This window comes from Nothobranchius furzeri, chromosome 5 (assembly GCF_043380555.1).
Source record: "Nothobranchius furzeri strain GRZ-AD chromosome 5, NfurGRZ-RIMD1, whole genome shotgun sequence".
Lineage (NCBI taxonomy): Eukaryota > Metazoa > Chordata > Actinopteri > Cyprinodontiformes > Nothobranchiidae > Nothobranchius > Nothobranchius furzeri.
This window is the reverse complement of record NC_091745.1, coordinates 45,358,564-45,373,164: the sequence shown is the minus strand read 5'-3', so window position 1 is coordinate 45,373,164 and position 14,601 is coordinate 45,358,564. Positions and strand designations below refer to the sequence as shown.

The 14,601-nt window shown below is 41.3% G+C and overlaps 2 protein-coding genes across 7 annotated transcripts in view; one reads left to right on the top strand and one right to left on the bottom strand.

Moving 5' to 3' along the window:
• The window catches only part of cobl (cordon-bleu WH2 repeat protein), a 91,521-nt gene extending 88,822 nt beyond the window's left edge, over positions 1 to 2,699 (bottom strand). For all 6 annotated transcript variants that reach the window (XM_070550804.1, XM_070550807.1, XM_070550806.1 and 3 more), the window contains exons 1-2: positions 2,571 to 2,699; positions 2,215 to 2,318 (exon numbers count right to left, since the gene is read on the bottom strand). In XM_070550804.1, coding sequence (XP_070406905.1) covers positions 2,215 to 2,237 — 23 coding nt within the window. In that variant the 5' untranslated portion in view covers positions 2,238 to 2,318; positions 2,571 to 2,699. The remainder of the gene's footprint in view (positions 1 to 2,214; positions 2,319 to 2,570) is intronic.
• Positions 2,700 to 5,542: 2,843 nt separating this feature from the next.
• LOC107378761 (C-C chemokine receptor type 1) lies at positions 5,543 to 9,762 on the top strand. Its single transcript, XM_015949144.3, has 3 exons — positions 5,543 to 5,699; positions 8,518 to 8,673; positions 8,782 to 9,762. The coding sequence occupies exons 1-3, from the start codon at positions 5,693 to 5,695 to the stop codon at positions 9,672 to 9,674; spliced, it is 1,056 nt and encodes a 351-aa protein (XP_015804630.2). The 5' UTR covers positions 5,543 to 5,692; the 3' UTR covers positions 9,675 to 9,762.
• Positions 9,763 to 14,601: the final 4,839 nt, after the last annotated feature.

Sequence of the window (14,601 nt, the reverse complement as noted above, 5' to 3'; positions counted from 1 at the left end):
ATGACTGTTTATACTGAGCCAGGATCCTCTGGAGGTTTCTTCCTGTTGAAAGGGAGTTTTCCTCTCCACTGTCGCTGCATGCTTGCTTAGTATGAGGATTGCTGTAAAGACTCTGACACTAGTCAGTGACTCAATGCAATTTGCTGAGTTCCTTATATAGGAAACTTTTTCTGATTGGCTTAATGAATTGACCTGTATTGGAATGCTTATTTTGTGAAGTGCCTTGAGACGACTCGTCGTGATTTGGCGCTATATAAATAAACTTGAATTTAATTGAATTTTGAAAAACTCAGACCAGCCCGTGTGGCACCAACAACCATGCCACGGTCAAAGTGACTTAAATCCCCTTTCTTCCCCATTCTGAAACTCTGTTTGAACTGCAGTGGATCGGGCACAGCTTGGAAATGTGGGTCCCCCTTCCCATGGGCTCACCACTCGTGTGAGGGGCCAAAGGGATCAGGTGCTAAGTGAGATGGGTGGTAGCTGAAGGAGACCTTTGCAGTCTGATCCTCAGCTACAGAAGCTGGCTCTTGGTATGTGGAATGTCACCTCTCTGGTGGGGAACGACCCTGAGTTGGTGTGTGAGGTTGACAGGTTCTGGCTAGGCAGAGTCGGACTCACCTCAACGCATGGCTCTGGCTCCGGAAAAAGTTTCATGAGAGGGGTCGGACACTCAACCACTCTGGAGTTGTCCCCACTGAGAGGTGCCAAGCAGGGGTGGGCATACTTGTTGCACCTCATCTATAGTGTTCACCCCGGTGAATGAGAGGGTAGTCTACCTCTGTCTATGTGTGGTGGGACGGGCTCTGACTGTTGTTTGTGCTTGTGCACTAAACTGCAGATCAGACTACCTGCGCCTTGTGGAGTCCTTGGAGGGGGTGCTAGAGAGCACTCCTTCCAGTGACTTCCTAGTTCTGCTGGGGGACTTCAATGCTCATATGGGCAATGCCAGTAAGAGCTGGAGGGATGTGGTTGGGAGGAATGGACACCTGATCTGAATCTCAGCGGTGTAATTAAAAACAACATTAAAATAAAGATGGAAGCTCTGGTAAATGTGCCTTAGTCACACCAACTTTGACACTTTGAGAGAGAATCCTTATTTTATTTAGGCTTTAGATAATCCTGATTTATCTGGATTTTTTTTTTTTTGTCCCCGGGGACGGAGGAAGCTGCCCCACCCACATTCCACATTGGTGATGTTTAAAACCAAGGTTACATTCTGGCTTACTTTCTATCACACCTGAAAGACACACTTGAACTGTTTAAGCTCTGGAACACGCGCGGGCCCGGGTGCACACACGCACACGCACGCACGCACGCACGCACACACACATACACACACACGCACGCAGCTTGGATTTCAAAGACCACATTCAAAAACACTTCACTTCCCATAAACGAGCAGTCTGGTCTCTCCTTGTATGTTAGCTCAGGAACATCACTGGGTGTTTTTTATGTGAATGTGTTAACAAGGTTTTATGGGCCGTGTTTTATTTGGACTATGGTTTGTAGTAAAGTTGCTGCACCCTATGTGATGAGAAAGAGAGAAGTTGCCATGGTAATTTATTTAAGGAGAAATTTTACACTCATTGGGGGAAAAAAGGCATCTGCCACCAGCAAACCTTGTAATTTGGACAAAAAAATAAACTCATGAAGTCATTGTCATTAAGTGCATCAGACCACTGTACTAGATGCAGAGCAGCATCCATCAGTGATTAGGACACATGGTATCTGGGTAGTGAGTTAAATCTAGTAAATGAGTGATTTTAACTCGAAAGTCGCCATAATGCACCCACTTTAACGTTAGAAAAGCATGCCTTTACATTTCTACATCATAATTTAATGTGATAAAGTCAGACAAGTGACCAACGATGAAGCCAGTTATTCAAATGTTATCAATCAAATATGCTGAAATAAGATGTTCTTTGTTGACATAAGGTGATGTGTAACTTATTCAATCCCTTGCTACCTGCAAGGGTAAAAGCAGAGGGATGATGTGTGTATACATATTTAAAGTTTTTAAATTAACCTTAACTATTACATTAAGACAATGGTTTTGACTGATAAAAGTTTGAATTTTACTAATAATTGTGGCAATTTACGAGCAAGTCAAACAATGACCGACAGGGAAGTCTATATTAATCTAGAAGGTTCCAATCAGACAACATAAACAGTTAACGTGTTTTAGACCTTGCACGTGTTTCAGAGACCTACCCTGAAGGCGGCTTCGAGGACATGATCAGCTTCAGACGCGCTGCTCCTCCAGAAGGGCTCCAAGATCCTAAATGTGGTGGACCCCCATTACTTTATCACCCGTGCTGGAAGCAGGACAGCACACGGACAACAATTATCGTCGTGTTGTTTCGTATAATGTTCAAAGTAAATGGGGCTAATTGTTTAGAACTAAACAACTGTACGAGACACAACAAGTGGTTAAATTTGATAGGTAAAAGTTCGGTGACCTGAAAAGTGACAGCGGCTAAGTGTCCGTCACGGCTAACTACGATACAAGAACCCGCACTAATTCAAAAGTTTAAGCTATGCGGTCTTTATGGGGAAATAAGTCTTACTGAGTGTTTCCATGGGCTGGAATACTTGACAAATCCACTTGTTATAATCCCTGAGGCTGAATAACCCTCTCGGTGTCGGCTTGTCCACATAAATCACAGCCAGCCAACATGACAGCTTCCGGGCAGCTCTTTTCAAAATAAAAATTACAAAGACAAAAAGCCAGTTTTCTTCCTGATTAAACGTTGATTTAAGTTTACCTTATGTGGCTGGGGGTTGCAGGTTCAAGACCCATTTAGTCTGTCACAATTTTCCTTGGGCAAGACACTTGAAAGGTGAATGGGTGAATAACTACTTGTGTTGTAAAGCGCCTTGGGGTGTTGTAGAACCGTAGAAGGTGCCATTAAAACATAGGCCATTTCTGTGCAACTTTTTGTGTTCTCGTGTTCTGTCCTAATTGGTTTAATTCTAAGTGTGCATTTGCTTTGTAAATTAATTACTTTAGACATTCCAGATAAAGATTTCTTTGCATTTTGTAGCCTAAAGTTGTTTCCACAACATATCTGATGAAAGTAGACAAAATCTTACATTGATATCAATTTTGTTACTCTGGCGTTTTACTATACAAATAAAAATTTAAAAAAGCTAACAAACTGACCTTTTTTGAATAGCAGAGATTGAACGTTATTCTTATGACTTGACATGGGAAACGTGCTACTTAGTATTTTACAACGTAGCCTATTGGTAATTATTAAGGTATTTTATTATCATCAGCCTGCTTAAAATATAAATCTGGCCAATTCTGGCTCAACAACCTGTGTAGGAAAGTTTTTTTTATCCAGTTGTTTTTTCAGTTCATTTATATAGTCAGTGCCAGTTTGAAAGTAGAGGTAGAAGAAACTAACATTTACTTCATTTATACTTACGCCAGAGCATAGATCAGAGCTGTTGTTCAGGCTTTACATTACTGTAAGACATGGCCCGCTTTATAGAGATGCTGAAAGAAAGTTTGGAATATAGAGTGAAATGTAGAAATTGTTGTGATGTATTTTTCACTAAATAAATATGATGTAATTGCCTATGTATCATTTAAAAATGTTTACAAGCACAAGTTGTGTATGTTCATGACCAGCTTTTATTAAGTTTTTGGGGCTGGTTACATGTAATTTGTATTTTTATTTCTAAATAAAAGCTGACCAAGCAGTTACAATCCCATCAAAGATCCGGCTATGCATCTTTAGATACTGCACGCATAATAATTAAAAAACAAACAAAAATACTACTACTACTACTATTACTACTACGAATAAGAATAAGAATAATTTCAAGTGTTTTATTTTGAAGGACGTTTCGGGTTTTATCCGGTGTTCCTGTTGAACTTGACACTCTTATTTTCAGCCCGCCTTCGTCAGCAGATCTCACGCCAATCATTCTCACCACTGAGCGTCAGCTGGAGAGCGGCGGTGGTTGAACGGGATCATGTTTTTCCACAGAAAAACTGATGGCGACGACTTTTTTTTTTTTTTTTTTTACCCTTTTCTGCCCAACACGGATCTATAATGTCCAAAACCCCATAGGTGAAAATCCAGAGGAGGCTTTTTCGGCTCTTGTTGCTTCTGCAGCAGCGTAGGCACCGTAATGTTACTTCCTACCACTAGAGGCCGCCGTTGCAACATAGATAGATAGATAGATAGATAGATAGATAGATAGATAGATAGATAGATAGATAGATAGATAGATAGATAGATAGATAGATAGATAGATAGATAGATAGATAGATGATAGATAGATAGATAGATAGATAGATAGATAGATAGATAGATAGATAGATAGATAGATAGATAGATAGATAGATAGATAGATAGATAGATAGATAGATAGATGATAGATAGATAGATAGATAGATAGATAGATAGATAGATAGATAGATAGATAGATAGATAGATAGATAGATAGATAGATAGATAGATAGTCTTAATTAAGTGTTTTTAAATGGAAAATAGATTAAAAGAAACATTACATAACAAATATTTATTTCTGACATGGATGAAAACAGAATTGAAGCTAAACAGGGTTGTAGAAAACAAAATAGTTGGGATTAAAACACAACTTGTAATGTCAGATTTTCTAAGATCACTAAAGTTTGATAGTCTGGCAAGGCATCCTATAAATATGTAACATGCAGAGCAAAATCATTTTGCTTCAGCTACTGTCTGATTTCTAGGCTAAAAGTCTGAGGTTATGCTGGCTGAACTGAAAGCTTAACAAAAAGTGCAACAAAAGGGTAAACGTTTCACGTTTGAAGCATGACTAGTCAACAATGTAGATTGATTCTCAGTTCACAAACATTTATAGACACAACTCATGTCAAAAGTCACCTCAGAACTGTGTCAAAGGGCTCAGTCGCTGAGTTGTATTGTTTTAAAACAACGAATCAGAAGTAAGAAAAACTTTTAAAGAACATTTAAAGTAACTAAGAGGAACTAAAATTGAGTTTGTGCAAGAGTTCTAGATCAACAAGTATTGAATGTTTCCAGTGATAACATTCAGTTGCTAAAAGATGGCTGCTTTAGTCTAGATTAGATGATAAAGACAGACCAATTTACATAAACATAAAACTAATTGAGACTAACTTTATAAGTCCAGAAACAAGAACAAACATACAAATGTATAATAATCCAAATCACGTTGTGCAAAGAGCCTTAAGTTACAAACCCGTTATTTAAAATGGACGACTTAGAATGACACAGCTGTTTACTTTATCAATAAATGTAAAAAAAATCTATACTAAATTGATCAAATTGGCACATGTCGCTCTATTAAAGTTACTTTATGCACAATCGTGTACTTTTTTAATATACAGAGTTTCATTTTAAAGGTTAAAAAACATCCTCCACGTTTGCGGATCATACCCTCATTTCTCTGGCAAGCCTTGATCTTATCTTAGTGAACTGCAGAGATAAAGATGTGAAGCACGGGTGCACACACAGGAAACAACATCTGTACTTCTGCACCTGACTGTAGCGTGTTCATTATACTAAGAGGGGCTGCTGGTCTTAAGACACTTCACAGCTGTCTATCTGACAGAAATAGCCAAGCTCTTGACTGAAAGACACAAAAGAGCATTTGAGGAGACATATCTGACTCCAGCTGATCTAGGAGAGAGCATCTCTGACACGTCAACATGACAGGTGAATATTATATTGATAAAACAACTTATTTTGGACTCATTTTGGTCCAGTATTTGTTAGCCTGATTAAAAATAGACACCTGTGTATAAAACTTTATTGCTTATGGGTGTATTTTAACACTTACCTGCCCAAACTCTTTTAGTCAGCATTTCCATTATTAAAATTATCATTATGTTTCTATTATTTTCATTTCATTAAAATTTTTGAGAACAAACTGCTTGTGTTATGAGTTTTTGTGGCAAATGCACAAAATTACTTAAAGAATCTTTATAATTTTTAAAGCTGTCATGGACCATAACTTTTTATTACCTGTTGAAATGAGCAGTGCAACTTTATCTTAACTGAATTTAATTCAGAATTATTTTATTCAAATTATTATCCCTGTGATGCATGGATTATGAAATCTTCAGCCATGATGTTTTGAATAATTTTTTTCATCCATCTTTAGGTGTGAAAGAAACACATTTTTTGTAACATTTAATAATTTACAAAATAATTTATTACATGCCCACCTCAGAAATATGTTGGCTTGACAGTCAAGCCAGTAAGTCAAGCCTTGACTTACTAATGTCCAAATGGAGGGGCTCAAATGCAAGAAAGTAATAGCAAAATAATAATAATAATAATAATAATAATAATAATAATAATAATAATAATAATAATAATTTTGAGTGCCTGTCCACTGTAGTGACCATTATGCTTCAAAGTGGTAAATTCCAATTTCTAAATAAAAAAAATCAAACACCTGATTTGTGGAGCCAACAGTAGCGGTTTTAGGCACGGGCAGACAGGGCAGTTGCCCGGCGGGGCGGCATTTTTTCATGGCACAAGCGCGGAGTAAAAAAAAAAAAAAAGGAAATCTGCGCCGCACCGAGGTTTTCTATTATCTGTCATATGACAGTGTCTGGATTGGAAACAGCAAGTTGGCGCCCCTATAGCTGCAGGCGCTCCTGCTGACTGAGAACGTTCACGTGCACCGTGTGTCTATGAAGAACAGGAAGGGGAGGGGTGCGGCGGGGGAATTCACCTCTGCGTCTTTCCCAAATGAAATGAGCGTGCAGGGGCTGAATCAACTGTATTAACATGGCTAAAGTCAATCACATCTAGATGTTCTTCCATATTTCATTCATAATATCATAAACACAGGCCTATCATTCTTTCAGGTTTCTCTGAATTGTGTGAAATGGCCGAATAAAAAAAGGAAAAACAAAACGATTTTGTGGTCACCCCCCCATCAAGGTCAAATTGTTTAGTCCTGACTAAAGGAAACTTACGGAGTCAGGAGCCAAACAGAAGAGATGAACATAAAAAGGCTAAAACCACCAGGTGCCCCCATTCAGGGGGAAAAAAAAGAAAAAAGAGGAGAAAGATAAAGGTATGTAGCTCTCATGATGCATGTTTTCAATTTTTTGAACCAGTTAACTGGGATTTTAACGGTTAAATGCGGTCAACTAATGGCTAACAGAGCTAATAGGGCTGAAATATTGAAAAGAATATTCAAATGGTTCGAAAAAAGTCCTTGAATCGTTTTTTACTGATTCAAACTAGGATTTGTTAAATGCTCGCTGCAGCCTGTGGCCTGCCTGAACAACAACAAACACATGTTGATCATGTTCACATAATAATAAATAAAACAACTCTACAAGCAGAAGAAAACTCCCCAGTCACCACTAACTATCCTGTTTATTTATTGCAGATGGCTGTACTGATTATTTTTTACATGATTTGTTCTGTCAACGTTGGCATTTTTGTTAGTCTACAGTTTTTTATGTCAGTTTAAATTACAATTTCAGAGGCAATTCTAAAATATTATGGATCATGAGATCTATTGGAGATCTACCCCAACTTTTGGACTGCTCTGCCAGTCACTGTGGCTCAAGCTGAGAGGAGCTTTTCAAACTTGATCGTCATACCTGAGGTCACCTATGTTTCAGGGGCGGCTCACTAACCTGGCTCTGATTAGTATCAATCACTCAGTAGGGGAGCAGATTTCATATGATGACATTATTGATGACGTTGCATCAAGGTTAGGTTTTAATTTTAGTTTGTGTTTTCTGTTCTAAGTGCAATGCTGTAGTGATTATCTTTAGTTTGTTATGTGTGAAATATTTTTGCTATTTAGAATATTTATTATCTATTATGTTCATATTGTCTTAATATTTAGTTATTGTTTGTTTTTGTATGTTTGATTCTATATATTTTGATACAGTATATAATGTGTATTGCTTTACATTCTGACAACTTCATAGTAATTAATGTAAATATGTGCAACTTAGAAAAATGAATGTTCAATAGTCGTTCTAATAAAACATGCCTGTTTGTAGAAAACATGCGTGTGTTCATGCAGGTGGGGTGGTGTGTTGGTGGTGGTGGTGGTGGGGGGGGCGGTTGGGGGGGGGGGGGGGCGCTCAAAGGGGGCCTCGCCCGGGGAGTAATTCGATGTAGAACCGCCACTGGGAGCTAAATTAGGTGCAGATTCAGGTTTGTGAATGTATTACCCCTTCCTACCAGCAGGTAGCGCAACAAGTCACATTAACAACAGCTTGGTTCTCAGAATTAGAAAATACTGTAGGTGTGCTTGATTGGAAAATGGCCATTTTTCTTTTATTTAACCAAACTTTTTATGTGTCTGTTCTGGGGTTTTGATCTGTGACACCTTTGGTACTAATAAACTAAAACCATAGCTACAAAGCTGTCTTATTGAAACCCAAACTCCACGCAGCGGCATTAAGTGTGATCTGTTGGTGGTGCACTATTTATATGAGTTGTGTTTATGACGTAGAAGATTGAAGTTAAATTTGATACTTTTTGCTCACAGAAATCAATGCAACTGATTTCCTAACCACGTCTGACTACTCATCATACTACTATGGCAATGATTCCTTCTCTCCTTGTGAAAAATTTGAAACACAAGCTTTCAGCAGAGGGTTCCTGGTGACTCTTTACATTCTGGTCTTCATCCTTGGCTCCATAGGTAAGTGAATATGATAAGTATGGATATCAGACTTCATAATCAGCCCTTTAGAGTGTTTGTTCAGATAATGTAGCAGTACAGCTGACAAGATTTTTTCCCCTCTCCTAGGAAATGGCCTTGTTGTGGTTGTGCTGGTGAAACACAGGAACCAAACCAACTTGACAGACATGTGCCTCCTCAACCTGGCACTCTCTGACCTCCTCTTCATCTTCACTCTGCCCTTCTACACCCACTACATTTTAATCAACCAATGGAACTTTGGGGACTTCATGTGCCGTTTCTTATCCTGCTCCCACCACTCTGGCTTCTACAGCAGCGTCTTCTTCATGGTTGTCATGACGCTGGACCGCTACGTGGTCATCATGCATGCTCACAAGGTGGCTCGGTACCGCACCTTGAAGGCAGGCGTTGTTATGATCGTGTTGGTTTGGATGCTGAGCATTTGCGTCTCTCTGCCATCTTTTATCTTTGCTAAAGTGACATCACAATGTGATGAGTTGGGATGCCATTACTCCCATGAAAACAAGAACTGGCTGCACTATGATCTGTTCTCCACCAACATTTTGGGTCTGGTGATACCTTTGGTGGTGATGGTGGTTTGCTACTCTAGGATCATCCCCATTCTGGTGAACATGAGAACTGCCAAAAGGCACCGTGCTGTGAAGCTGATTGTCTCCATAATGATTGTCTTCTTCTTGTCCTGGGCTCCGTACAACATCTCCCGCTTCTTGAAGTTTCTGTGTAGCAATGACTACGTGGAGAACAGCTGCAACTTTGAGAACATCAAGGTAACAACGATAGTGACAGAGGCCATTGCATACATCCACTGCTGCCTGAACCCCATCATTTATGCCTTTGTGGGACAAAAGTTCATGAGACGAGTCATGCAGCTGCTGAAGAAGTGGATTCCTGACTCATATGCAAATTCTTCTTATCGGTCATTCAGGAAAAGCTCGATTGCGTCCAAGAATTCCGACGTTACCGCCACTGTCATCATGTAGGAGGAGGAATTTTCTTTCTGACAGGAGTTTCAACTGCAGAGCCGTGTCCAGGACTTTTAAAATAAAACTTGTTTATGCTTGGGTGGCACCAATGGTTATGCTTATTTATTTATTCACACAAATCGTTTCAATCAATCAATCAATCAATCAATCAAAGCTTTATTTATAAAGCGCCTTCCGCAACCCTGTCAGGAAGCCCAAAGCGCTGAACATGGTACAGTTAAGTAAATATATTGAATAAATCAACAATAAAAGAAATTCAAATTACAAAATACAAATTACAAAATACAAAATGGAAATTACAAGATAGATGAAACATTCTGGTAAAGGACAAATGTGTGAAACACATTTGGATTGAGTGGATGGATTGAGTGTACCAATGAAAACTGTGGAATGGATTCAACATAAAAGAGGGCCAAAATCAAACATGTTCTGGAAACGCCAAGTGGAGGAGGTGTGTTTTTAGGTGATTCTTAAAGACTGGCAGAGAAGGGGACAGCCTAACTGAGGGTGGCAACTGGTTCCAGAGTGACGGTGCTAGGACTGAGAAAGCCCGGTCCCCACGGGTACGACACCTAGACCGAGGGACAGAGAGCAGGCCTTGGTCAGAGGAGCGCAGAGCGCGTGATGGGGAGTGTCTTTTCAGGAGTGTGGCTAGATAGGGGGGACCAACACCCTGGAAGAAATGATAAACAAAGACGAGGATTTTGAATTGTGAGCGATAGCAAATCGGAAGCCAGTGCAGAGAGGCCAGAACCGGACTGATGTGGTCCCGTTTCCTGGTCCCAGTCAGGAACCTGGCAGCGCTGTTCTGCACAACCTGTAGGCGACGCAGTGTTGACTGACACAACCCTGCGTAGAGAGAGTTGCAGTAGTCAAGCCGAGAAATTACAAAGGCATGCAGTACCCGCTCCAGGTGGGCTCTCGACAGCATAGGCTTGATTTTAGCAAGGCGTCTCAGGTGAAAGAAACTGGACCGGACCACAGAATTGATGTGAGCGTCAAATTTAAGTCCTACATCAAGTTTCACCCCCAAACTGGTAACAACTGGTTTTGAGTATGGAGAAAGAGGGCCAAGATCAGCATAACGATCCACATTCCTGCTGTTGGGGTGAAAAACAATGAGCTCTGTCTTTCCCTCATTCAGATGTAGATAGTTGGACATTAGCCAAGACCTCACCTCATTAACACAGGAGACAAAGGACTGGATAGAGAGACCTTTCTCCTGACACAATGGAGAGTAAATCTGGCAATCGTCAGCATACAGATGGAATGATAGGCCATGTTTACGAAAGATTGACCCCAGAGGTAGCAGATAAATGGCAAACAAAAGAAGACCAAGGATCGACCCCTGCGGGACCCCCCAGCGGAGCCCCTCCCAAGAAGAAAAAACATCACCCAGTTTAACACAGAATGTCCGGTTTTGGAGATACGATCTAAACCAATCCAGAGCTGACCCTTTGATCCCAACCCATCGTTCCAAGCGATCGAGTAGAATCGCGTGGTCAACTGTGTCGAAGGCTGCTGTTAGGTCTAACAACAGAAGCAGCACAGATGTACCCTGATCTAGTGATAGATAGATGTCATTTAGGACCCTCAGTAGAGCAGACTCTGTGCTATGGCCAGACCTGAACCCTGATTGGAAAACCTCAAACAGATCAGAGTCAGCTAAATGTGAGACCAGCTGCTGATAAACGACTTTCTCAAGCAGTTTAGATGTAAAGGGCAGGGTAGAGATAGGCCTGTAATTGTCTATCACAGAGACATCAGTACCAGGTTTCTTCAGGGTCGGCCGGATAACTGCTGCTTTCAAAGCAGCTGGGACAACACCTGTGCTGAGGCTCCCATTGATAATCTGACCAAGTGATGGGCCAAGGCACGGAAAGGCAGCCTTCCAGAGACAAGGTGGCAGAACGTCAAGTGGAGAGCCAGATGGCTTCTGTCTCGCAACTAGCTTACTCAGCTCAGAGTATGAAACTGTATTGAGGGAGCTCAGGGTGGGTGGTGATGGATGAACTGGAACAGGGTCAACAGAGTTACCTGAAATGACTGCTCTAATGCCTGATACTTTATCAACAAAGAATTTGTGAAAAGCTTCAGAGTTTCCAGCAGCTGTAGGAGACATGGAGCTAGGCTCCTGATACACCAGAACAGAGTTTAGCGTTTTGTAGAGAATCTTAGGATTATTGGAGTTTGTCTCATTGATGTCTGCAAAATAGGCCATTCTGGCGGCCTTCACAGCATCCTGATAAGCAACCAGAGATGCTCTGAACAACTCACGCGAGACCTGTAGGCCATCCTTTTTCCACTTTCTCTCCGAGGATCTACACGCCCGCCTGCAAGCCCGTGTGACATCAGAGAGCCATGGCTCCCTCCTAGGCCGAGACTTGCACAGTTTGAGAGGGGCAACCACGTCCAAGACCTGATTACAAAGTACATCAAAGTGTTGTGAATAGTGATCAACGTTAGATGGATCTGGGTTAAAGGTCTCTAACCTTACAGACATACAGTCTACAAACTTTGAAATAGTTTCTGCATCCAGGGCTCTGAACCTAGTAGCGGGAGCTTCACACACAGGGACAGGACATGGCAACGTAACATCACAGAGTATTGGAGAGTGGTCAGAGAACACCGGAGGCAAAGTCACAAGGTTCGTGACGGGTAGACCATAAGAGATAACCAGGTCCAGGGTGTGACCCCTGGCATGAGTTGGGGATGATACCCATTGAGTTAGATTGAATGAATCTAGCAAATTAAAAAAACCTTTAGCAAGCACATTATCAGGACAGCAGATATGGATGTTAAAATCACCAAAAAATAGGACATAGTCATATTTTAGGATGCAGTCTGCCACAAGATCACAGAAATCATTAAGGAAGTTAGAGTCAGTCTTTGGAGGGCGATAAATCAGCACGACAAGCAGGCGGGGGGAGATGCACAGTTCAAATAAGCACAGTTCAAGGGAAGAAAATGACATGGTGGGTGTAAGCTGTTTACAAGGAAAGCTGGATTTAAAAACAACAACCAGCCCTCCACCTCTGCCCCGTGGTCTGGGGGTATTAAAACACGAGCAGCCAGGTGGTATCAGCTCGAGTAGGGAACTTGTGTCACCAAACGGGATCCAGGACTCACAAATGCAGAGAAAACCCAAGTCATGCTGAATAAAAAAGTCACGAAGAATAAAAGTTTTGTTCAGCACAGACCTGGCATTGACCAAACCAAACCGGGTCTGCAGCGGGGCTGCAGCACCAAGATCGCGCACGGACCCAGTCCCCTCTAACTCTGTGCCCGTAACCGAGCGCAGATTCTCCCAGCAAACCCCAGTCTGGCGAGATCTTCGAGCCGATCGGCCGTGGCGCGGTGCCGGTTCACCCTCAGAGCCGGCCGAGTTCCCTGAGCAGGGCGCCGAGTAATCCAGGAGACATCTCGGAACCATCGGGTCAGAAGCTGGGCCGGATCGGGCCAGCCGCTTGTTCAGGGATCCAGGCCGACGTCTCACGCGCCGGCTACCTCTCTTTCCTCGTCTTCTCCGATGCTTCCTTCTCGAGCTGGGGCGGACAGAGAGCCAACACATCACGGCTTGGGTGGAGAGAGCACGCGGGCAGTTCAACCAGCAGCATCGTCCGTGAGGTTCATGGCTCACACAGCCCGGTTCCCAGCGCGCGCTGCCGGCGACATCAACGGAAGGACGAAGCCTCAGCAGCACAGCTCGATCATACGTCAGCAGAGGATCCACACCATTCAAAAAAGGGATCAGCGACAAGAAAAGTGCATAAAAGCCAATAAAACGCCAATAAAATCCAATAAAAAGCAAGGTATCAGTGCGTAAAGAGGACGAGCAGCTCGCAGCGTGACCGTGCGTTTATTTACTTTCTAGTGAATTTTGGAGTTTCACATTTCACAATCACCATTTTTTTCTCTTCATCTTCTAGTTTTGTGGTGGTTAGCAAGTCACTTCTTGTTGCATTACTGCCACCAACTGGAGATGAGTGAGACTCTAAATACTATTTATGTGAATATGAAAAAATAATAAATAATATTACTACTACAGAAATGTTCTGTAGGCCTGGGCTAGAAGACGATGTTAAAGGTGCATGCTACCACACACTATTTTTGGAGTTTACAACCCAAGCCTTTTGTCGACAATGTAAAGTCAATTTAAACTGGAACTTAGTGTGGTGGCACCTGGGGTGGCCAATCAGATTCTAAGGGTGGCATGTGCCACCCCAGGCCACTCCCTGGACACGCCCCTGTTCAACTGTAAACTAATCTTTCCCTTTGCTGCATCCAGTTTGATCCCTAAGACTCTGCTATTCCTCTGCAGCTTATATCTCTGCAAACTACACACCAGCAGCCTTGCCTTCTCTCGCTGGAGGAAACCTAGCTCATTTTAAAGCAAGCTTGTAACCACAAGTTTTGATTGTACTATTTCACCGTACCTTCAACTATTTTGTTTTTTTAACATATTGTCACAAAAACAACATAAAACACTTTTTTAACAACTCCCAACATTAAAAATGGTAACATTTAATATGTGGAGCGGGTTTATATATCAGGTTATCATTTGTGATCCTCTACCTTTCAACAGTTTCCCAAAATGTGTATAATGTACAATTTTCTTATAGGTCATTTCATGACTTAATGCCAATATGAATTTTGCTTGATTTCCCAAAAATTCTTTTCTTTTGCCTTTAAAAGAATTTTGTAATGAATCGTGTCAAGTTTTTTTATTAAAAATTTGCTAAATCATCTTGATGTTGATTAGAATCTCTGACCTGTATTTCTGATTTCTTCTGTCCAAAAACATTAGTTGGTATTTGATCTTATCGTGCTCTTACATAAAGGGAAAGTCAATCTTATGGTCTTGATAAGAAGTGCATTGTTCATTTTGGGTAGATTAGTTGTATGTTGGCGATTTCTTTTCTTT

Bases quoted from the DNA above. Each gene is read 5' to 3' on its own strand.
- LOC107378761 (XM_015949144.3), top strand. The intron at 8,674-8,781 runs GTAAGTGAATAT...CCCCTCTCCTAG, and splicing joins CTTCATCCTTGGCTCCATAG to GAAATGGCCTTGTTGTGGTT.